Source organism: Bufo gargarizans, chromosome 1 (assembly GCF_014858855.1).
Source record: "Bufo gargarizans isolate SCDJY-AF-19 chromosome 1, ASM1485885v1, whole genome shotgun sequence".
NCBI lineage: Eukaryota > Metazoa > Chordata > Amphibia > Anura > Bufonidae > Bufo > Bufo gargarizans.
In genome coordinates this window covers 235,983,437-236,001,999 of record NC_058080.1, presented here as the reverse complement: position 1 = coordinate 236,001,999, position 18,563 = coordinate 235,983,437, and the positions used below count along the sequence as shown (strand labels likewise).

Here is an 18,563-nt window from a genome sequence, read left to right as displayed (position 1 = left end):
TAAGTGTTATCCCCCTATGTGTGTGTTATACTGGTTTGATGCCCAGCAGATGGCAGCTGGATAGGGTACAGTGATTTTCTGGGCTAACAAAACAGTATGCTCACAGAACCTTTATTTTAAGTGAAAATAAAAATTCCAAATGCTGAGAGCCCCAAATGATACAAAACCCTAATATCACCCTGGGTGCCCATCCTAAAGCGGAACAATTGAACTGATAAGGGTGATCCCACTGTCTTCAGAATTCTCCCAAGAACACCCTGAACTACATCCATTGTGGTTTCCGAACTAAAAAGGGACAATAGTCAGACCACTGATACCTAGCAAAGTTGAAATCTTGCTACACTAATCTACTGGTATCAAGACGGATAACAGAAATATACACCACCATTCAATGTTTTGTTATATAATTATCCAGAATAAATTCCAACGCGTTTCCTCCCCCACACCAAAGTGTGCTTCATCAGGGGCTGTGGTGATAGGTAATAATAACCAAGGAGAAAGATATCACAAAAAAGCATAATACAATGCAGGTACAAAGGAGACACCATAGTCAACCATAGGGCTTGTTATACACTTGCCTCCCGGTCTCCACTAAGGCCGGGTTCATATCTGCATTGTGAACTCCAGCACTCTGTTCCAGGCACTGTATGCGGCATACATGCCGGAAAGCTGCCGGACAAAAAACACTACATGCAGCATTTTTTGTCTGGCCTTAAGCTGGCATATAGGCTGTGAAGAGGCCAGATCCTATTATAGTGAATGGGGACTCGGCAGTGGATTGTGGTGTCTGGCTATGCCGGATACAGTGAACTCCAGCTGTCTGGTCCTCTGTTAGAACAGACTGCCGGGATTCACAATGCAGTTTGTTAACAAAATGTACATTGAGCGCTTTGCGTACTGGGGAGCTAAATCAGTCTAATTGATATATATTTGATCTAGACTTTGCTTACCCCACAGTCCCGGTTCTCTGCTGCTTGCAGGCACTGATGACTTTAGAATGAAAGGAGTCTCTGGTGTGAAGACATGCCTCCTTTTTGAAACACTGGAAAAACAACACATAACACAAATTAATCTAATTAAAAAAGGAAAATTGGGATACAATCTTTGTCTTTGTTCCAGCAGGCTTTAGCACGAAAACTGGCAGGCAAACTTGTCTCTGCTACATCTGTTTCTCTCTGGCTCTGCTGTACTGACAGGCTGCTGTATAACTTTGCTTTCTTCTTGATGCTGCACTTCTCTTTGTAGTCTGACTCTAGGTTATGCCAGGGAACTATGCTCCTGGCTTCTGAGGCTTTAAGCTTTGGCCTCCATGGCCAGCAAAGCTTAGGGTGCTCTGGCTGGCTTGGACACGTCAAGCAGAGACGTTCCCTGCACACCTGTCCCCTAGCAGGGGATAAGCTAGACTAACTCTCACTAGTCCCCACCCTTCCTGCAGGAAGTGGGACTCACCCACTCCTCCACAGAGGGGGGTTAGAATGGAATGGAAAGCTCCATTCTACCTAACTGTATCTCTTCCATGTTTGCTGCCACCTGCTGGTGAACCAGGCACATCGCATCTGAACATAACAGTTGCAAAACATTGGAAATGCACAGTGTAGTGGACCTGAACAAAATACATAAGATGACATTTTGTTAGCCCATTAGAGATAGTAGCAGGGTGCAGAAGTGATAATGCCACTATGGGGCCTTACATATATAGACAAAACTGTTACACAAGGATGCCTAAGCTTCTAAAGCGGGTGTCCCATTGTGGCCTGCTATTGCCAGGTTTGTTTCTTGGCAGCCAGTTTTAGCTCTTCTCCATTAGGACACAGTTATGATCAGTGACAACATCTTAGCTGCATTATTTAATGGCAGTATGAGGTTATCTGGAGTGCCTTATAGTGTAGCTCTGTATATTCAGATTGGCTGCGGTGTATCAGCACAAGCTCATCACAAGCAGGCTCGGACTGGCCCACAGGGGTACAGGTCAATCCCCTGGTGGGCCCCTGAGCAAGGTGGGCCCCTAGTCTCCCATCCCTGCAGAAATAGTACATAACACAGTAGACGTACTGCGCTACATACATATACTCAATGTACAGCACCTCATCCAGCCTATGTTCATATAAAGACACGATCAGAGCTGAGATGACTTCTGGGTATAGAGGAAAGCTAGCCAGTATCATCTTCTCCCTAAGACCTACCTTCTCAAACTTTTCGCTGTAGGGACCTCTATAATCAATCATCTGGTGGTATCTCGCTGCTGTGTAAGCAGCTAATATTTGAATGTATCCGTACAGTGTGCCCCCAAAATACATTTTACTGGTGGGCCCTAGGCACCCCAGTCTGACACTGATCACAAGCTAACCAGTTATTCAGTGCATGGATAGTTCTGTCTACTACAGTGAGCATGGAAGGATTATAAACTAAAAGCATCTAAACCACCACTGAAAAAATGATTATCAGGAAATAAACGACATTAAAGGGAATCCGTCACCCCGATTTTGGACTATCTCCAGTAATACATACGTAGTACTGCAGCTAACGTGTTCAGATCACTATTTTTTATTTTCCTACTGACCCTGGTTTCCCCGCTATCAGCGCTCAAAACTGCACTGAAATACACAGTCCACACTGCTGTGCTGTTCCGACATAATGAAAAGGACTCGTGCGCATGCACAGAAGTCATTTCAATGTATTTCCATGCGCCTCTGCGCTGGCAGTAAAAAAATAGTGACCTGGACTCCTTATCTGCAGTACTATTCGTGTTACTGTACATAATGGTTGAAAAATTGGGGTGACATTCCCTTTAAGGTGTAATTCTGTAGATATCTTAGGATTGCTGATTTTCAATTTGGTCTCTCGTATTTTAAGACTGCTCTTTCTAAGGCCCAATTCGCTTGACTCTATTTTTGGTCCGCATCCGATCCACATTATTTGTGGATTGGATGCAGACCCATTCATTGCAATGGGGCAGCAAAATAATCCAGACAGTACACCATGTGCTGTCTGCATCCGTTTGTCAGCTCCGCAGTCCCACAAAAAAAATAAATAAATAGAACATGTTCTATTCTTTGCCATTTTGTGGACAAGAATAGTCATTGTTACAATGGTTCTGCAAAAGAAATGGATACAACATGGACGTCATCTGTATTTCTTGAGGATATGTGTTTTGCGGACTGCAAAATACATTGGTGGTATGAATGTAAAACGGACAAGAAAGGTGTGCTGTCTACATTTTTGGATCAGATGCAGACCAAAACCAGGGTCGTGTGAATGGGGCCTTATACATAGGGTTAACACAAAAAATGTATCTTATGTATTATACTTTTTTTTTTTTACTCTGGGAGTCTTTACTCTGGGAGTCTATGGGTGATGGATGCTGCACTTACGTAATGACCCAGAGTGCCATTACCGTTTTTGACACCTTGCTACCATTTCCTATGTGCTAATTCCTGTTATCTCATGTATCTTATGTCATCTTCTAATAATGTGCATATTTACTCAATTTAATAGTTATGTTCATGTAATGTGCCTGGTGACCACAAGGTGGCAGCAAACATTTGGCAGTGCTAGAGCAGGGAATGAACTGGATTGTTCAGTCTCTCTCCCTCTAGGAAAGAGGAAGAAGGAGAGTAGTTTAGTTTAGTTAGTAGTCAGTCTAGCCTACCCCCTCCTGCGGAGAGGTTGTGTGTTGGCTAGCAGAGCTCTTCCTGCTCTGCTGGGCCCAGAGGCTCTGCCTCTAAAGTGCAGTTTGTCCCCTCCTGGGCTTGCATTGCCTTCACCCAAGCTGAGCCGAAGCTTGAGGTACGAATTGCCTTTACCCAAGCTGAGCCGAAGTTTGAGGTACTAAATAATAGGACAAGAAGTTCCTAGGAATATCTACCCGAAGAGACTGCTACTACTGCTAACATAGTCGTGCTGAGGAAGCTACAACATAGCAGAGCTAAGATTGTTGCAGAGAAAGTATTTGCCTGCCATTTGCCTGCTGAAACCTATTGGAAACCAAGATAAAGTCTGGAAACTGTATGGATTATCGTTTATGCCAAGTGAAAGCAACTGTTCAACATTTACCAAGTCTGGACTCAACTTTGTTTTACACCATCCAAGTTCTTCATTCCCCTTTTGCATTGCCTTGGTCAACCATGTCTAGGATCCACCCGTATTCAGGTAGGAGCACCGTGACACAAGTGCTACACAACATCTCCAGGGATATTGTGGCCTATTCAACACCACTCTGGCCTTCCTACACTGGGTACCAACATTGCCATCTACAAAGGGGACTCCATGTTCCCGTTACTTAACCGCAACTGGCGTCACGTTTACTTGCTCTATAAGAGGGACATATTTTGTAGAAACCTCCTAAGGGGCAAGGGATACCCCAGGTGCTGGGCTCGGCCATTGCACTTACATATGGTGAATGTATACCTCTGAGGCTACGGTAGTTATATGCACAGAGTCTGGCTACTATTAGCTATAACTTTCCTCTAAAACTGCACACTCTCATCCTCTCTGCTGGTGTTGGGCTGAGATGTTGGTTTTGTCTGAGATCCAAGCCTGAGCTCAGAAAAAGTGAACTGTAACTTCCTGCCTGGCAGCAGTCATTAGGCTGCTTGCTTTGCGTTGCTCATCCTACTTGCATAGACATGAAGATCTAAGGCCACATGCAGAACATTGGGACCACACAAGGTGAATGCGCTGGAGGCTCAGTTAGGAGAGAGGGTGTTATGTTACACAGCAGTGTGGTGGAAAAGAGACAAAGATCTGACATATAAGTGTATAAAAAGTACTTGCAACAGTACAACTTACATGACAAAGCAGCAACAGCTACACGTTATTTGTGACATGTAGAACACATACTTTAATTTACACGTATGGTTTGTTCTCCCAAGACAACATAGTACAGATTATTCACTAAGTGGTCCCTCGAGAATAGTATGCCCCCCATTATACACATTTTGCCAACTTTATATACACACCATGTTTCTTTTTACAGCGGTTTAGGGGTTAATTAGCTAATATGTCTGGTGGTCTGAATAAAACCTGATATCTCTAGAGGTCTAGAGTGGTTTAAGGGTTACCACTTAATATTCTTGGAGGCTTAGGTTGATAAAGGGGTTAAAGCTGTAATTGGGTTTGGGGAAAAAAATCAGGCTGAGACTTCATGCACACAGCCGTTGTGCAGCCGTCCGTGCAACTTGAATGGGTCCATGATCCGTCCGCACCGCAAAAAAATAGAACATGTTTTTTTTTTTTGCTGTGCGGAGGCACGGACAGAAACACCACGGAAGTACTCTGTAGTGCTTCCGTGGGGTTACATGCCTCCGTTCCGCAGCGCAGGTACGGATTGCGGACCTATTCAAGTTAATTGGTCTGCATCCGTGATAAGGGGAGCACACGGCCGATGCCCGCATATTGCAGACCTGCTGTTTGTGGGCCGCAATACAGCCACAGCCGGGCAACGGCCATGTGCATGAGGCCTAAAGGAAAGACATGGCATCAATTGAAAAAGGTACCATAAATCTGCAGTACCCCAGAATCGGGTGCTTGTAAACTTTTCTAGTTATGTAATGTTATTTAATACGTTAATGTCTTGTAATGCACCAGAGTAGTTTTGTATGGATTTGTCGGGGTTAACAGTCCTGACTCAGGACCACCCCCTAGCTCAGTATGCAGTTCTAGTATGTGAGTCTAGCTGAGGAAGAGAGAGGAAGCTACATGTGCTCATTTCTAAGAGTACTAGGCCTAAATCCCAGAAAACCACAATCTCTGAGAGATCCACAGAGAGGAAACCATCTCTACTTCACAGTACTCCTGAAGGAAAGGAAAGAGAAAGGATAAGAAGGTCCAGAATCTGCATGGCCGAGCACTGGAGTCAGTGAGTATGGCAGGGTGTTTTATTCCCAGCCTTAGTCTCTGCAGAGAGGGAGAGAAAAAGATAGAGGAAAAGGAGTACTATAATCCACATCCGTGCTCACATCAATACAACACTATCTCTGAAGATTTGCACTGTGAGTGGCCTTGATACCGTTGGATGTACTACAACTCCCATTCTGCACTTCAGGAAAGAGAGACATTTATTTTCTACAACTGGCTTGGTTACTGACTCCAGCACCATTCAACGGCCATTGCACCTACATCTCCTGTCTAGAACCCCCACCAAACTCACAGGAGCCCCAACATCAGAGTCTGCACCGAGGGACGAAAAGGTGTGCCCTCCTATAAATGCCCAGCCCTAGGGAGCATCGGTGTGAGGATTGCGACTGTGAATAATTATTGCAACCAAAGCCACTACCACTCCCATCCTCCATGCGCTCACTCCTCAGGCATATGTTGCAAACCCTCCGCCTCCCCAACTGTTGTGCCAGTTTTTGATGATTTCCCTGCAGTGGTGACATACTGTACACCCAGGTGATCACTGCAGTAATCATGGACTCAGTAGTGATGCTGGCATGTAGGGCACAAGAAGGGTAAGACCAGTGATTGGCTGCAGCGGTCAAGTGTGTGTACCCAGGGGCCACGGGAGCAGCAGAACTAGAGGAGAAGAAGACTTATCAGGTTTTATTTTAAGCTTTTCCTTCCTCTAGCCTAATTTTGTACAATCCTGAAAAACAAGTTAATGGTATTATCTGTTGTGGTCTAGATTGGGGTTATTCCAATCTCATAAAGTTATGGCATATTGCTTTTACGTTTTTACGAGAGCCATGATACATTTCACAGATACTTTAGGGTATGTTCACATGTACAAAAAAATCACAGAAAAAACTAAGATAAAAACATCCTGCACGGTATGATATATAAATGTGTGGATGTCCCTGGCCATATTATTGAAGAAAATCACAGAAATAAGATAATAATGCACTTAGTAAAGTAGATGCAAGCATTATATATGGACAAAGTTCTCACTCTGATATGATAATATCTGAGACACTTAGCCAATATATTTTGATCAAAACACATCTGAGCCCACCTACCGAACGCCAAGGTGGTCTCAGGTCAGGCGGGTCCTACGCTAAACCTACCTAAGCTCCAATAGACCGCCTTGATTAGGTGGTACATATAGGTGTGCTTGCTCCTCCTCCCATTGGTTACTTGATGCACATAGAGGTGACTAGGAGCAGCACACCATATGTGCGGCGTCTGCGCTCCTGAACATAGAAGCCCAATGGCTTAGGTAGGTTTAGCGTAGGACCAGCCTGACCTGAGACCACCTTGGCGCTTGGTAGGCGGGCACAGATGTGTTTTGATCAAAATATATTGGCTAAGTGTCTCAGATATTATCATATCAGAGTGAGGACTTTGTCCATATATAATGCTTGCATCTACTTTACTAAGTGCATTATTATCTTATTTCTGTGATTTTCTTCAACGGTATGTTCACGTGTCAGATTTTTTCAATAGGGTCTGCAGCAGAAATCTGAGGCTGATACTCAGGAGGAGCAACAGAAAAGAATAGGTTAACAATCCCTGTTGTCCAATCCTTTCTTCTCCTTATGGTAGAAGTTAGGGCAATGTTCCTCAACTTGTGTCTCTCCATCTGTTGCAACACTACAACTTCCATCATGCCATGACAGCCTGCAGCTATCAGGACATGATAGGAATTGTACTTTTGTAACAGCTGGAGAGTTGGTGATCACTGTATTAGCGTATATTCCATGATTGCCGGTGGGATCTGTTAGGATGGCCAGTTTAGGCACCAGGCATCTATTGCAATTCTGGCTAATGGGGTGCTAAGCATAAAAATATAGAAGATAAAAAAAACAACAACATATGGTTCACTTAGCCTGCCCTTTTGTGTTACCCTTTTATTTTTAATCTTAAAGTAGATTTAGGCCCCTTTCACACGGGCGAGAATTCTGTGCGGGTTCAATGCGTGAGGTGAATGCATTACACCCGCACTGAATCCGGACCCATTCATTTCAATAGGGCTGTTCAGATGAGCGGTGATTTTCACACATCACTTGTGCGTTGCGTGAAAATCGCAGCATGTTCTTTATTCTGTGTTTTTCACGCAACGCAGGCCCCATAGAAATGAATTGATCTGCATGAAAATCTCAAGCATCCGCAAGCAAGTGCAGATGCGGTGCGATTTTTACTCACGGTTGCTAGGAGATGATGTAAGTAAATTGATAAAAGTTAATTTACTGTATTATTTTACCTTATAACATGGTTATAAGGGAAAATAATAGCATTCTTTATACAGAATGCTTACTAAAATATTGGCTTTAGGGGTTAAAAAAGACCAAAAATGTTACTCTCCTCATCCTGTTGTTCGCGCAGCCGGCATCATCTTCTTTCTTCTTCTTTCAGGACCTGCCAAAGGACCTTTGATGACGTAATTATTTCTATCTTCATTCAGCAGGACCTGCGCTGACGTCACCGCGCTCACCACTTGGTGAGCGCAATTATGTCAAAGGTCCTTTGGCAGGTCCTGAAAGAAGATGATGCTGGCTGTGCGAACAACAGGATGAGGTGAGTTAATTTTTTTACATTTTTTAAACCCTAAAGCCACATTTTAGTAAGCATTCTGTATTAAGAATGCTATTATTTTCCCTTATAGCCATGTTATAAGGGAAAATAATAAAATCTACAGAACACCGAACCCAAACCCGAACTTCAGTGAAGAAGTCTGGGTACCACAGTCAGTTTTTTATCACGCGCGTGCAAAACACATTGCACACGCGTGATAAAAACTGAACATCGGAATGCAATCGCAGTCAAAACTGACTACAATTGCGTACCTACTCGCACGATTTTCCCTGATCGCAGACGCAACGCATCCGGACCTAATCTGGACATGCTCGTCTGCAAGGGGCCTTATGCTTTTCCAGGCTTGTTTTCATTCACAAGCTTTTAGCTAGGCCAACACAGCACGCAATTAACAGGAACAAGACGTTCATTTCTGATAATTGCTGGCCTGTCAGAGGGGAGACCTGCATTAACATGTAGCAATCACCTCCGCTGTATGGGAATTCGCAACCACTGCTGCAATCACTTGATCCCATAGAGCAGGGGTCAGCAACCTTCGGCATTACAATTCCCATGCTGGGAGTTGTAGTTTCACAACAGCTGGAGTGCCAGAGGTTGCATACCCCTGTCATAGAAAATGAATAGCTTCACAGAAACAATAGGGGACATTTACTAAGCATGTTGCGCAAGAATTTAGGCATATAATGCGCCAAAAAGAATAACGTTTTAATTTGCGCCAAATATATCAACTCTTTTCTCCAGATTTATCACTATAAAGAATGCATCACTCCAGAAATGAGTTATAGTGGGCGGAGTTATCAAATTGGCGCATATTACACCTCATTTATCATCCTCTTATCGGCGGACAATTAGGCCAACTTATGTGGAGGTGCATGGTGTAAAAAGTTGCATTTATGGCATAAAGATGTGACTTTTTGTCAAAAAGTCACATTTGTAATAAGAAAGAAAAACCAACCCATTATGGGAACAAGTGATATTAATGTATTAAAACAGGAGGCATTTATTTCTATCTAATATAAATGAGCTAAACGACAGGGTTCTGTCAATAATTGACATCCAACAAAACATTAACAAAAACATCTAAGACAAAAGTCGCAATTTACCAGTGGAAATGTTGCAAATATGCTTCAAAAGTCGCAAGTGCGGTCTGGCAGGAGGTGGCTGAAATGGCGCATTTCAGTTTAAAAAAGTCACATTTTCGTGCTATTGGCGTTAAAATGTTGCAAATCAAGAGAAATAGGCAGATAATCAAGCTTATATTTTTTTAAAGTCGCATTTTAAAAGTGGCGTGCACCTTTTGATATATGAGGTAAAAAAAAAAATCACTTTTGATTTGTAATGTTAGTATTTTTTGGCACAAATTACATCATTATTGATAAATGTTCCCCAATAATTTTTGGTGAAAGACATGATGACCCGATGAACGAGCGTTTGCTCCTTTATCAAGTGATCACCGGCAGCTTTACACAGGCCAGTTATCAGGAAGGACTGTTTATACAAACACTTATCCCCGATAATTGGAATAATTATCGGTCAGTTTAAAAGGACCTTTAAAAATCTGTAATATGTGGCAATAATCAGGCAAATGAACCACTGTATGGGCATTCATACACAGTCGTTGCAGCATGTGAGCACACTTAATGATCAGCAAATAGATGAGCAAATCATAATTTCTCCGCTGATCGCACCTTTTAAGCAGACATAAAAATCATCGGATGTTGGCAGAACATCTCCTCATATAAACATGGACGTGCTGCTGGCAATAATGACACTGCACTAAAGGGGTTTTCTGAGAGCTTTTTACTGATGACCAATGGTCTGGATAGTGGGGGTCTCACACTTGTGCAGCGTCCCACATATGTGTGTAAATGGGACACTTTAAACATCTGAATATATATATATTGAAATGTTTGTATCCATATTTGTATTTTTGTGGCGTGTACTTGGTGTATTTCAGGAGACGGCGTAGAGATCCACAGCTTCAGTCACTGCAAACATCGAGGATGACTTATCTTTTAGCAGTGGGGTATGCAGGGTTCCACATATGTGTGTAAATGGGACACTTTAAACATCTGAATATATATATATGTGTTTATTTGCAATGTATGGTATTTCCTATTATCTGGCTGGCAATGTCATTACACCCACTCGCCCTTAGGTGGTGCTGGCACCACATAATATATGTAGCTTGGGTGTGTCTAGACAGGAAGTGAGTTAGTTGAAGTTGGAATGTGAGAGGAGGAGAAGCAAGTTAATGGAAGAGAGACACAGGCTAAAGTCACCATGTAGCTCTTTTCTTTTCCTCTGGGCTCTGATCAAGCCTGGAGAAGACTACCACAGCAACCAAGCACCAGACAGTGAGTCTATGTACAAAGATGCAGAGAGCCTAGCGAGGGTAACAGCTAACTATAGCTTATGGACCTCATTAGCACAAGTGACCAGGAGTAGCTTTCCTAGTGCCTGGACACAAATGGACAGTTAGTGCGTAGAATTGTCCTTATCCACTACACAAGCATTCCGGTTCATAGTGGAAAAACCTATTTATAAGAGTATCCTGCAAATAATGAAGCAGAAGTATTTGCCTGCCGTGAGGGGAACGCCCTTAAAGGATAGCTCATAGTAACTATATATATCAGCATACCTTAGTACCAGAATGCTATAGAGTGGACTTGGGATTACCACCAGGATCCTTGCGTGTAAAGTGTCTACTTTAAAAAGGACAACTCCTTCATTGACAACTGCCACTACCTGATAATAGGATTACCAGTGAACTTATTATTACTTATGCCATACAAAAAGCTTTCCATTGACGAACTGTACCAACTGTCCAGAGACTATTGATTCTTCAGTAAATATTCAACTGGTTTACAACAACCGACTCCTCATTCTTACTACTGCTACTCTCAACATTTGCACCTAATGGTGCTGGTGTCATGAACCAGGGGCCCATCCGCAAAAGCACCTTACACCCATTACCATCAAGGGAACCTAAACTTCCATCTGGCTGGTGTTCCCTGCAACCGAGAGTGCCCTGGAGGATTTTGTGCTGTCTTCCCATCCACTGTACGCCAGTCCAGGGAGGCATCTGCTAACCGTGAGTACATGAACTATTGCACCCAGTGTCCCACCGTGAGCCTTACGTGTTTTCCCCTGTGGTTTGGTATGCTACACTTGGGAGCCCCGTTGATCAGCTGTTAGAGAAACCAGCAGCACTCACAGTATCACCGAGGCCTTCTCTTGCTTTTCCTAGGCCATCTGACGTCACATTCACCTAGGCCTAGGCGCAGCTCAACCCCATTGGAGTGAATGAGGCTGAGCTGTGTATGGCACTGTGTTTGGTGAGATGAGAGAAGGCCGTGGTGCTACTGCCAGCTGATCGGCGGGGGTACCGGTTGTCAGACCCTATCGATCAGATACTGAGGACCTATCCAGAGGATCACATACCGTCCCAATGATTGCTCCATGTAAATGGAGACAAACAGGAGTCAATCAACAAGCTATTTCATCAACCAAGAAACGGCCTGCGTAAAATAAATATTACTGTGGAATATCCAACCACTGGTAACAAGATACATTTATTTGTATCTGATAAATTATAATTTTAGGCAAAAACAGAAGGACAATGTTGATTAGGGTATAAACCAGTAACACTTCTTCTTACCTGGGGGATCTCTGCCACAATCCGATCTCTCCGCACTGGGGGTAGCACACTCATCATTAACAACTGTCAAGTCTGCTGACTGTGGGGACAAAAGAAGCAAGTAGTTACCCCAAAAAGAACACAACAGAGGTAGCCCTATCGCAAATGAAGCTGGAACTAGAACATTAAACAGCGTTTAACCATGAAGTGAAAAATGTCGCCGGGCTTTCCTCATTAGCATGCCTTTGTCTGAAAAACCATTGAATTATTTAGTAACTTTCTTTGTTATTGCCAGGTTTACATATGCATGACTGCACAGCGACTCCAGACACTTTTTACATACTTTTTACGCAATTTTATTTTCAGATATCCTTTTGCACATGTCAAGACAGAAATGTATTGGTGAACTGGTCGTCCCTATGGAACAAATGACACAATAAAACAATAAAACAAGATGACCACCCATGTGGTTTTTAGAGGATCTGTTTACTCCATGTTTATCTGACAGAGGGAACTGGTAGGAGGTCATCTTGATAGGGAAACAGTTAAAGGGGTTTTCTTGGAGTACAATATTGATGACCTATCCTCAGGAGAGGTCATCATCTGATTGGTGGGGGACTTTTGGCACACCCATCAATCAACTGTTTGAAAGGACCACAGAACTCAGACAAGCGCTATGGCCTCCTCACAGTATACCAAACACAACGCCGTACATTGTACATGGCTGTGCTTGGTATTGCAGCCCAGGTCCATGTGAGTGACTGATTAATGTGATGTCACTGGCCTAGGAAAAGGCTGTATCACTTAACGGAGCGCCATGGTCCCTTCAAACAGCTGATTGGTGGGGTGCAAGGAGTAGAACCCTCTCCAATCTAATACTGGTACAAAAGAAGTAAATTCCAGGACTTGTTGTCCAACCTAAAAATATTATTTATTGCAGTCCATTAAAAGCAATTCCATGAGCACAATACTGCATAGCAGGTCTACACATTTCGGATCAGACTGTTCTTAATCATGACCTTAATATGAACAACATTCACAGGACATTTAAAACATGGTACGAGTCACATGACCAAATCATACAGAAAACATGGGGACTAAAAGCAGCAAATAAGATCCCGTCTCTGATTTAACCCCTTAGGGATCCTAGAGTGCAACACAAATGTCCAAAAAGGCTCTCGATTGGTTAATTATTTGTCATATTCTCCACCACAACATGGGCAAAAAAATTAACCAATCTAGAGGCTTCTAGGATATCTAGCAACTGGTTCACCTGGTGTTTAGTGAGTGATTGGGCATGTGACCTGTTCCATGTATTAAATATCTTGTGAATGTTCTTCATATTAATGTCATGATTAAGAACCATATGGTTCAAAACGCGTAGGCCTGCCACGCGTTATTGCGTTCATTAATTGCTTTTAATTGCTTTAAATATCGTTTTTAGGTGAGACACTGAGCGTTGGATTTTTTTTCTTTTTGCATTGTCTGCCTTTTCCTTCTCCAGGAGTCCATGCACGGACTGGTTTCCGGCCTTGGGGTTTTAGATCTGATATTGATGACCTATCCTGAGGATAGGGCATCAATATTGTACTCCCAGAAAACCTTAACATTTGCAAATTCCTTATTAGGGGGACACTATAAATTGCATATGGGTCATGCTTTTATATTGTACCCCTGCCCCCTATTTAGAGCTTTTTTTCATGCTTTTATATTGTACCCCTGCCCCCTATTTAGCGCTTTTTTTCATGCTTTTATATTGTACCCCTGCCCCCTATTTAGCGCTTTTTTTCATGCTTTTATATTGTACCACTGCCCCCAATCTAGAGCTTTCTTGCAACAACGGAGTATCAAAATGGAATAAGATGAGAGACATGTCTGTTTGATATTTGTATGTCCATTATGTGTTGCATCCTGAGAATGCAGATATCCTCGTAATTGTAATTTATTGCATAGGACTGATGCAATATGATATATCTCATAACAGATCCCACTGAATTACAGTGGGTCCATCAGATTTCTGTGAACAGATCCTACACTTATGTCTAGAAGAACCACAGGCACAACAATTCCTGCTCTGCAAACATCAACATGTGAAAAGTGTAGCCTGGGGCAACACACATTGAATCACTAAATAGCCCTTGTACCGTTCCTGATGGATTACTACTCCTATTCTCTATGTATGAAGCAGCAATCTTAAGATCCAGCAAGACTGAATGCGAAAATACTTTCCGAATGTTAATAAAAAAAAAACCTCTTACCTCATCTACGAAATATTTCGGAGAAAGAGTTTACATAAAGCTCAGTGTGTGCTGGATCATCCCAGAACAATGCCTGACTGGGGCGAAATCTGCACAATTGTGGCAGTAACATGAGAGCAGGAAATTCCAAGAGATCTGAACCGCATCTAACACAGGCAGCAGTCCTATAGCCTGAGCCTAACCAGGAACAGAGTGCAAGCAGCACGGGCATGGCAACGGCTTCCAACAACACAAGAAGCATTGCAACCATGACGGTGACAATGTGCAATCTACCACAACAATGGCCATCCAAATCTACACAAGTCTTCCGTCCTCGTCTGTATGTGTCAGTACTGACTGTCCGCTCTGATGAGCAGGAGGATCTCACTTTTAATCAATACTTGTTCTTTGGGTCTGTGCATTGTTGATTGTAAGCACAGTGGTATAGGTTAGACTACATGCACACGACCGTTGTGTGTTTTGCGGCCCGCAAATTGCGGGTCCGCAAAACACAGATGGCATCCGTGTACGTTCCGCAAATTGCGGATCTGCAAAACGTGGATGGCGTCCGTGTGCGTTCCGCAATTTTCAGAACGGCACGAACAGCCATTAATATAACTGCCTATTTTTGTCCGCAAAATGGACAAGTATAGGACAGGTTATATTTTTTTTGCGGACCACGGAACGGAGCAACGGATGCAGACAGCAAACTGTGGCTCGGATGTGGACCAAAACAACGGCCGTGTGCATGTAGCCTTAGTATAATAATGGATAGCTTTAGGATATGGCCCCTTGGTCAGGTTTCCTGATGCCGTTTTAGAAGCCAGAAATCAGGTATGGATCATAAAAGGAGAGAAAGTATAAAGGACAGATAAGACTTGTCCTCTTTTCCGAATTCACTCCTGGTTTTGGCTTCCAGAAAATGTGACCGTGTTGTCATACCCTTAGTAGTGGTACAGGCAGCATAATCCTCATAGCAAAATGTCTAAGAACAGATTTTACTACTGAATTATCAGATGTTTCCATGAAGATGGACACGTAAGCCATCCCCAGACACCATCTGGAGCTCCAGGCTGCATTAACTAGCAGATGTCCGCTTACCTGGCATAAGAAATCTGCACCGGCGGAAAGGGTGTCACGTTGTTCCCCACTTCACAAGAGCTCGGGCAAAAGTGAGGGAGGCAGAGGGGGCGGCCCAGCTGCCGGCAGCTGCTTCTTATTACTGTGACTCAAATAACTGAGAGGCCTGGTTATTATTCCCCAGCCCCGAATCCTCCTCCCCTGCTGCTGACTCTTGTATTCCACCCTGAAGTCTGGTGGGGGATGAGAGCAGTGACTAAAGCCCCTAGGATGTTGGTGGTTCAGCCTCAGGAAGTTCTTGTGTGCCCCATGCTGAGAGGAGAGTCTAGCGAAGTGTCAAAGATGGAGAATTAGCATTGATTGAAGTATCCTCCTCCTACAGTTACTTACCACTTCACTGGACTTGTCACATCCTTCTGCATATAACATTATCACTCTAAAGGGTGCAAGCTGCTAAGAAAACAGAAAAAAAGTCCAATATTTATCTCGCCGGCTATCTATTCAATTGGTGGATGTCTATAGGTCGTTTCCGTGTAAACTTTTTGTATACAAAATCACGGATGTCACCCAGCCGATGATTCCAGCTACTGTTAAGAGTCCATTTTGCTTGATCGATAAAATTTACAATGTTAAATACTAACTAATGTATGCCCGTCTTATACTAGTGCTACAGATCTAAATCTATTATACTGAGGTTTAAAGAGTAACTAAACTTTTAATTAACTTTTTGGAAAAATGTCCCTAATTCCCTAATACATTACAAAAAGTATTATTTTATTAATGGATTTTGAATTTTGAATAAATATATCCCTCCTATAGCGCACCTATCCCTGTGCATTTAAAATGCACTTTTCTGTACACCGCTCGGTGTACCGAGTTCGGGCTCTACAGTTTATGAATGGGGCCGCAGCGCATGTAATACAGGCAGGAGCTAAAAGTCCTGCATGTCAGCTTTTAGCTTAGCAAAGCAGGCACAAGCAGGAGCCGCTCCGCTCAGCTAATCCTGGCATAGCACATGGTTAAAGGGTACCCATGTGCTATGGCAGCATTTAGTAAACCCCAGGGGGGCACAGGCAGGAGCAGCAATGTGCGGTCCTGCCCATACTCACTGCGCTACAGCCCCATTCATAAACTGTAGAGCCCGTACTCTGTACACCGCTGAGCAGTCAACGGTGTACAGAAAAGTGGATTTTAAGCGCACTTCCCTGTGCGCTTTGGGGGGGGGGGGGGGGGGGGGACTATCTCTATTAAAAATTCAAAATCTATTAATAAAATATGTTACAAATTAGGGCATTAGGGACATTTTTCCAAAAAGTTTAGTAAAAGTTTAGTTACTCTTTAACTTGTAGCTCCTAGGCCCACCTTATTAAGGTCTTTTTATGTGGCACAGGAATATTTAAACCCCCTCTGGCACTAGTATCTGGACGCCAATGCTATCATTACACCTCCTACCGCACACCCTGCCCAACCGGTAGCCTATTGGCGTCAATAGGAAGTTCTACCAGCGCACTCTAACCCTGTTACAGCCAGCCTTTGCCAACCAGTACCTCGCCTGCTGAATAAAATGAAATGGTACACGTGAAATGTACAACAGATTGCATATAAAACATATAAAATGCAGCAAACAAGAACACAATAGTAGTACCCCCAGGTCTGGGGTATGACACACAGGGCACATCCACAAGACAGCAGCATCAGAGCACCAACAAGATACTTCCATAAATCCAAAATCTCACACCCTACTGTCTTAGTCTCTCATCAAATCATGCCCATCCAGAGTTCAGTTGGAGGTCCCATCTTTATTAGGAATTAAAAAATTTTTTGTTCTATCATAGCAACAGAAATACAGAATTCCAGCTGTGATGGATCCATCACATTATTGACTACACTGACTTAGTGTCCATCTTTTTACCAGTTAAAAAATCACTGTATGATGCACTGTTGTTTATAAAAGATGTCAACCTAGCTTTACTGCAACCATGTCATCACCAACATGACTCTCTGCAGCTGCAGCACTTTTTAGACTCCTCTGAGCCTCCCCCTCCTTCTTTAGGACCTAATCCATGCCTCACACATTGGGCCAGATTTATCATTAGCTCAAGTCAGAATAATGGAGTGAAAAAGTCGCAAATTTTTGCGCAATCACTAAAACTGCGCAAAAATTTGCGACTTTTTTCTGCTCTGCACTATGCTCGCCAGTTTTCTGAAAGTGGGCGTGTTTTCTTATGTAAATTAATCTCTAGACAGATTTACTATTGAGACTATTTAAAAAGTCGCAAAAAAGTCGCAAAAAATTGCGCAATTTCACTCCAGTGAGGACCATGCTTATCTTTTAAAACTTTTTAATAGAACATGCGACTTTTCCATAAAGACGTGCGACTTTTTCGTAAAGATGTGCGACTTTTGTAAAGCTGCTTACTGACGGATAAACTGCTACCGTCAAACCACATTTATTACAGTCTTAAAGGGCCGATCATAAATCTGACTTGGCTAAAACTGACTTTAGCCATATGTGAAAGTGGAGTGAGCTGTCAGAGTCATGATAAATCTGGCCCAGTGTCTTTTCTTTGCTCAGAACAGGCACACATGCAAGCCAGGTGGCTAGGCCGCACACTGACAGATTTCCTGCCAGCAGCCCCTTTTCTAACCGCTTAGTTTCTACAACAGTGACATCTAGTGACAACAGTTGATATTACAAGACAAAGCAATACAAATTGGATTGCATACCTACAAGGTGGAGCACCCATGTATCTTATACAGTATAATATAAAATACACATGGAATGGCAATATAAAATGAATAAACATGTTTTTAACCACCTCCGGACCGCCTAACGCAGATGTGCGGTCCGGAGGCGGCGGCCCTGCGCAGAGTCACGCGTATACGCGTCATCTCGCGAGGGCCGGGATTTCCTGTGAACGCGCGCACACAGGCGCGCGCGCTCACAGGAACGGAAGGTAAGCGAGTGGATCTCCAGCCTGCCAGCGGCGATCGCTCGCTGGCAGGCTGGAGATCTGATTTTTTTAACCCCTAACAGGTATATTAGACGCTGTTTTGATAACAGCGTCTAATATACCTGCTACCTGGTCCTCTGGTGGTCCCTTTTGTTAGGATCGACCACCAGAGGACACAGGTAG

The 18,563-nt window shown here is 43.3% G+C and overlaps 1 protein-coding gene across 3 annotated transcripts in view; it reads right to left on the bottom strand.

Moving 5' to 3' along the window:
• Positions 1-15,709, bottom strand: part of LOC122924350 (ras-related protein Rab-34-like) — a 43,900-nt gene extending 28,191 nt beyond the window's left edge. For 2 of the 3 annotated variants that reach the window (XM_044275355.1, XM_044275373.1), the window contains exons 1-3: positions 15,448-15,709; positions 12,131-12,209; positions 951-1,042 (exon numbers count right to left, since the gene is read on the bottom strand). In XM_044275355.1, coding sequence (XP_044131290.1) covers positions 951-1,042; positions 12,131-12,187 — 149 coding nt within the window. In that variant the 5' untranslated portion in view covers positions 12,188-12,209; positions 15,448-15,709. Of the gene's footprint in view, positions 1-950; positions 1,043-12,130; positions 12,210-14,367; positions 14,490-15,447 lie in introns of those variants that run through there. The other variant, XM_044275363.1, reaches the window with a different exon arrangement.
• Positions 15,710-18,563: the final 2,854 nt, after the last annotated feature.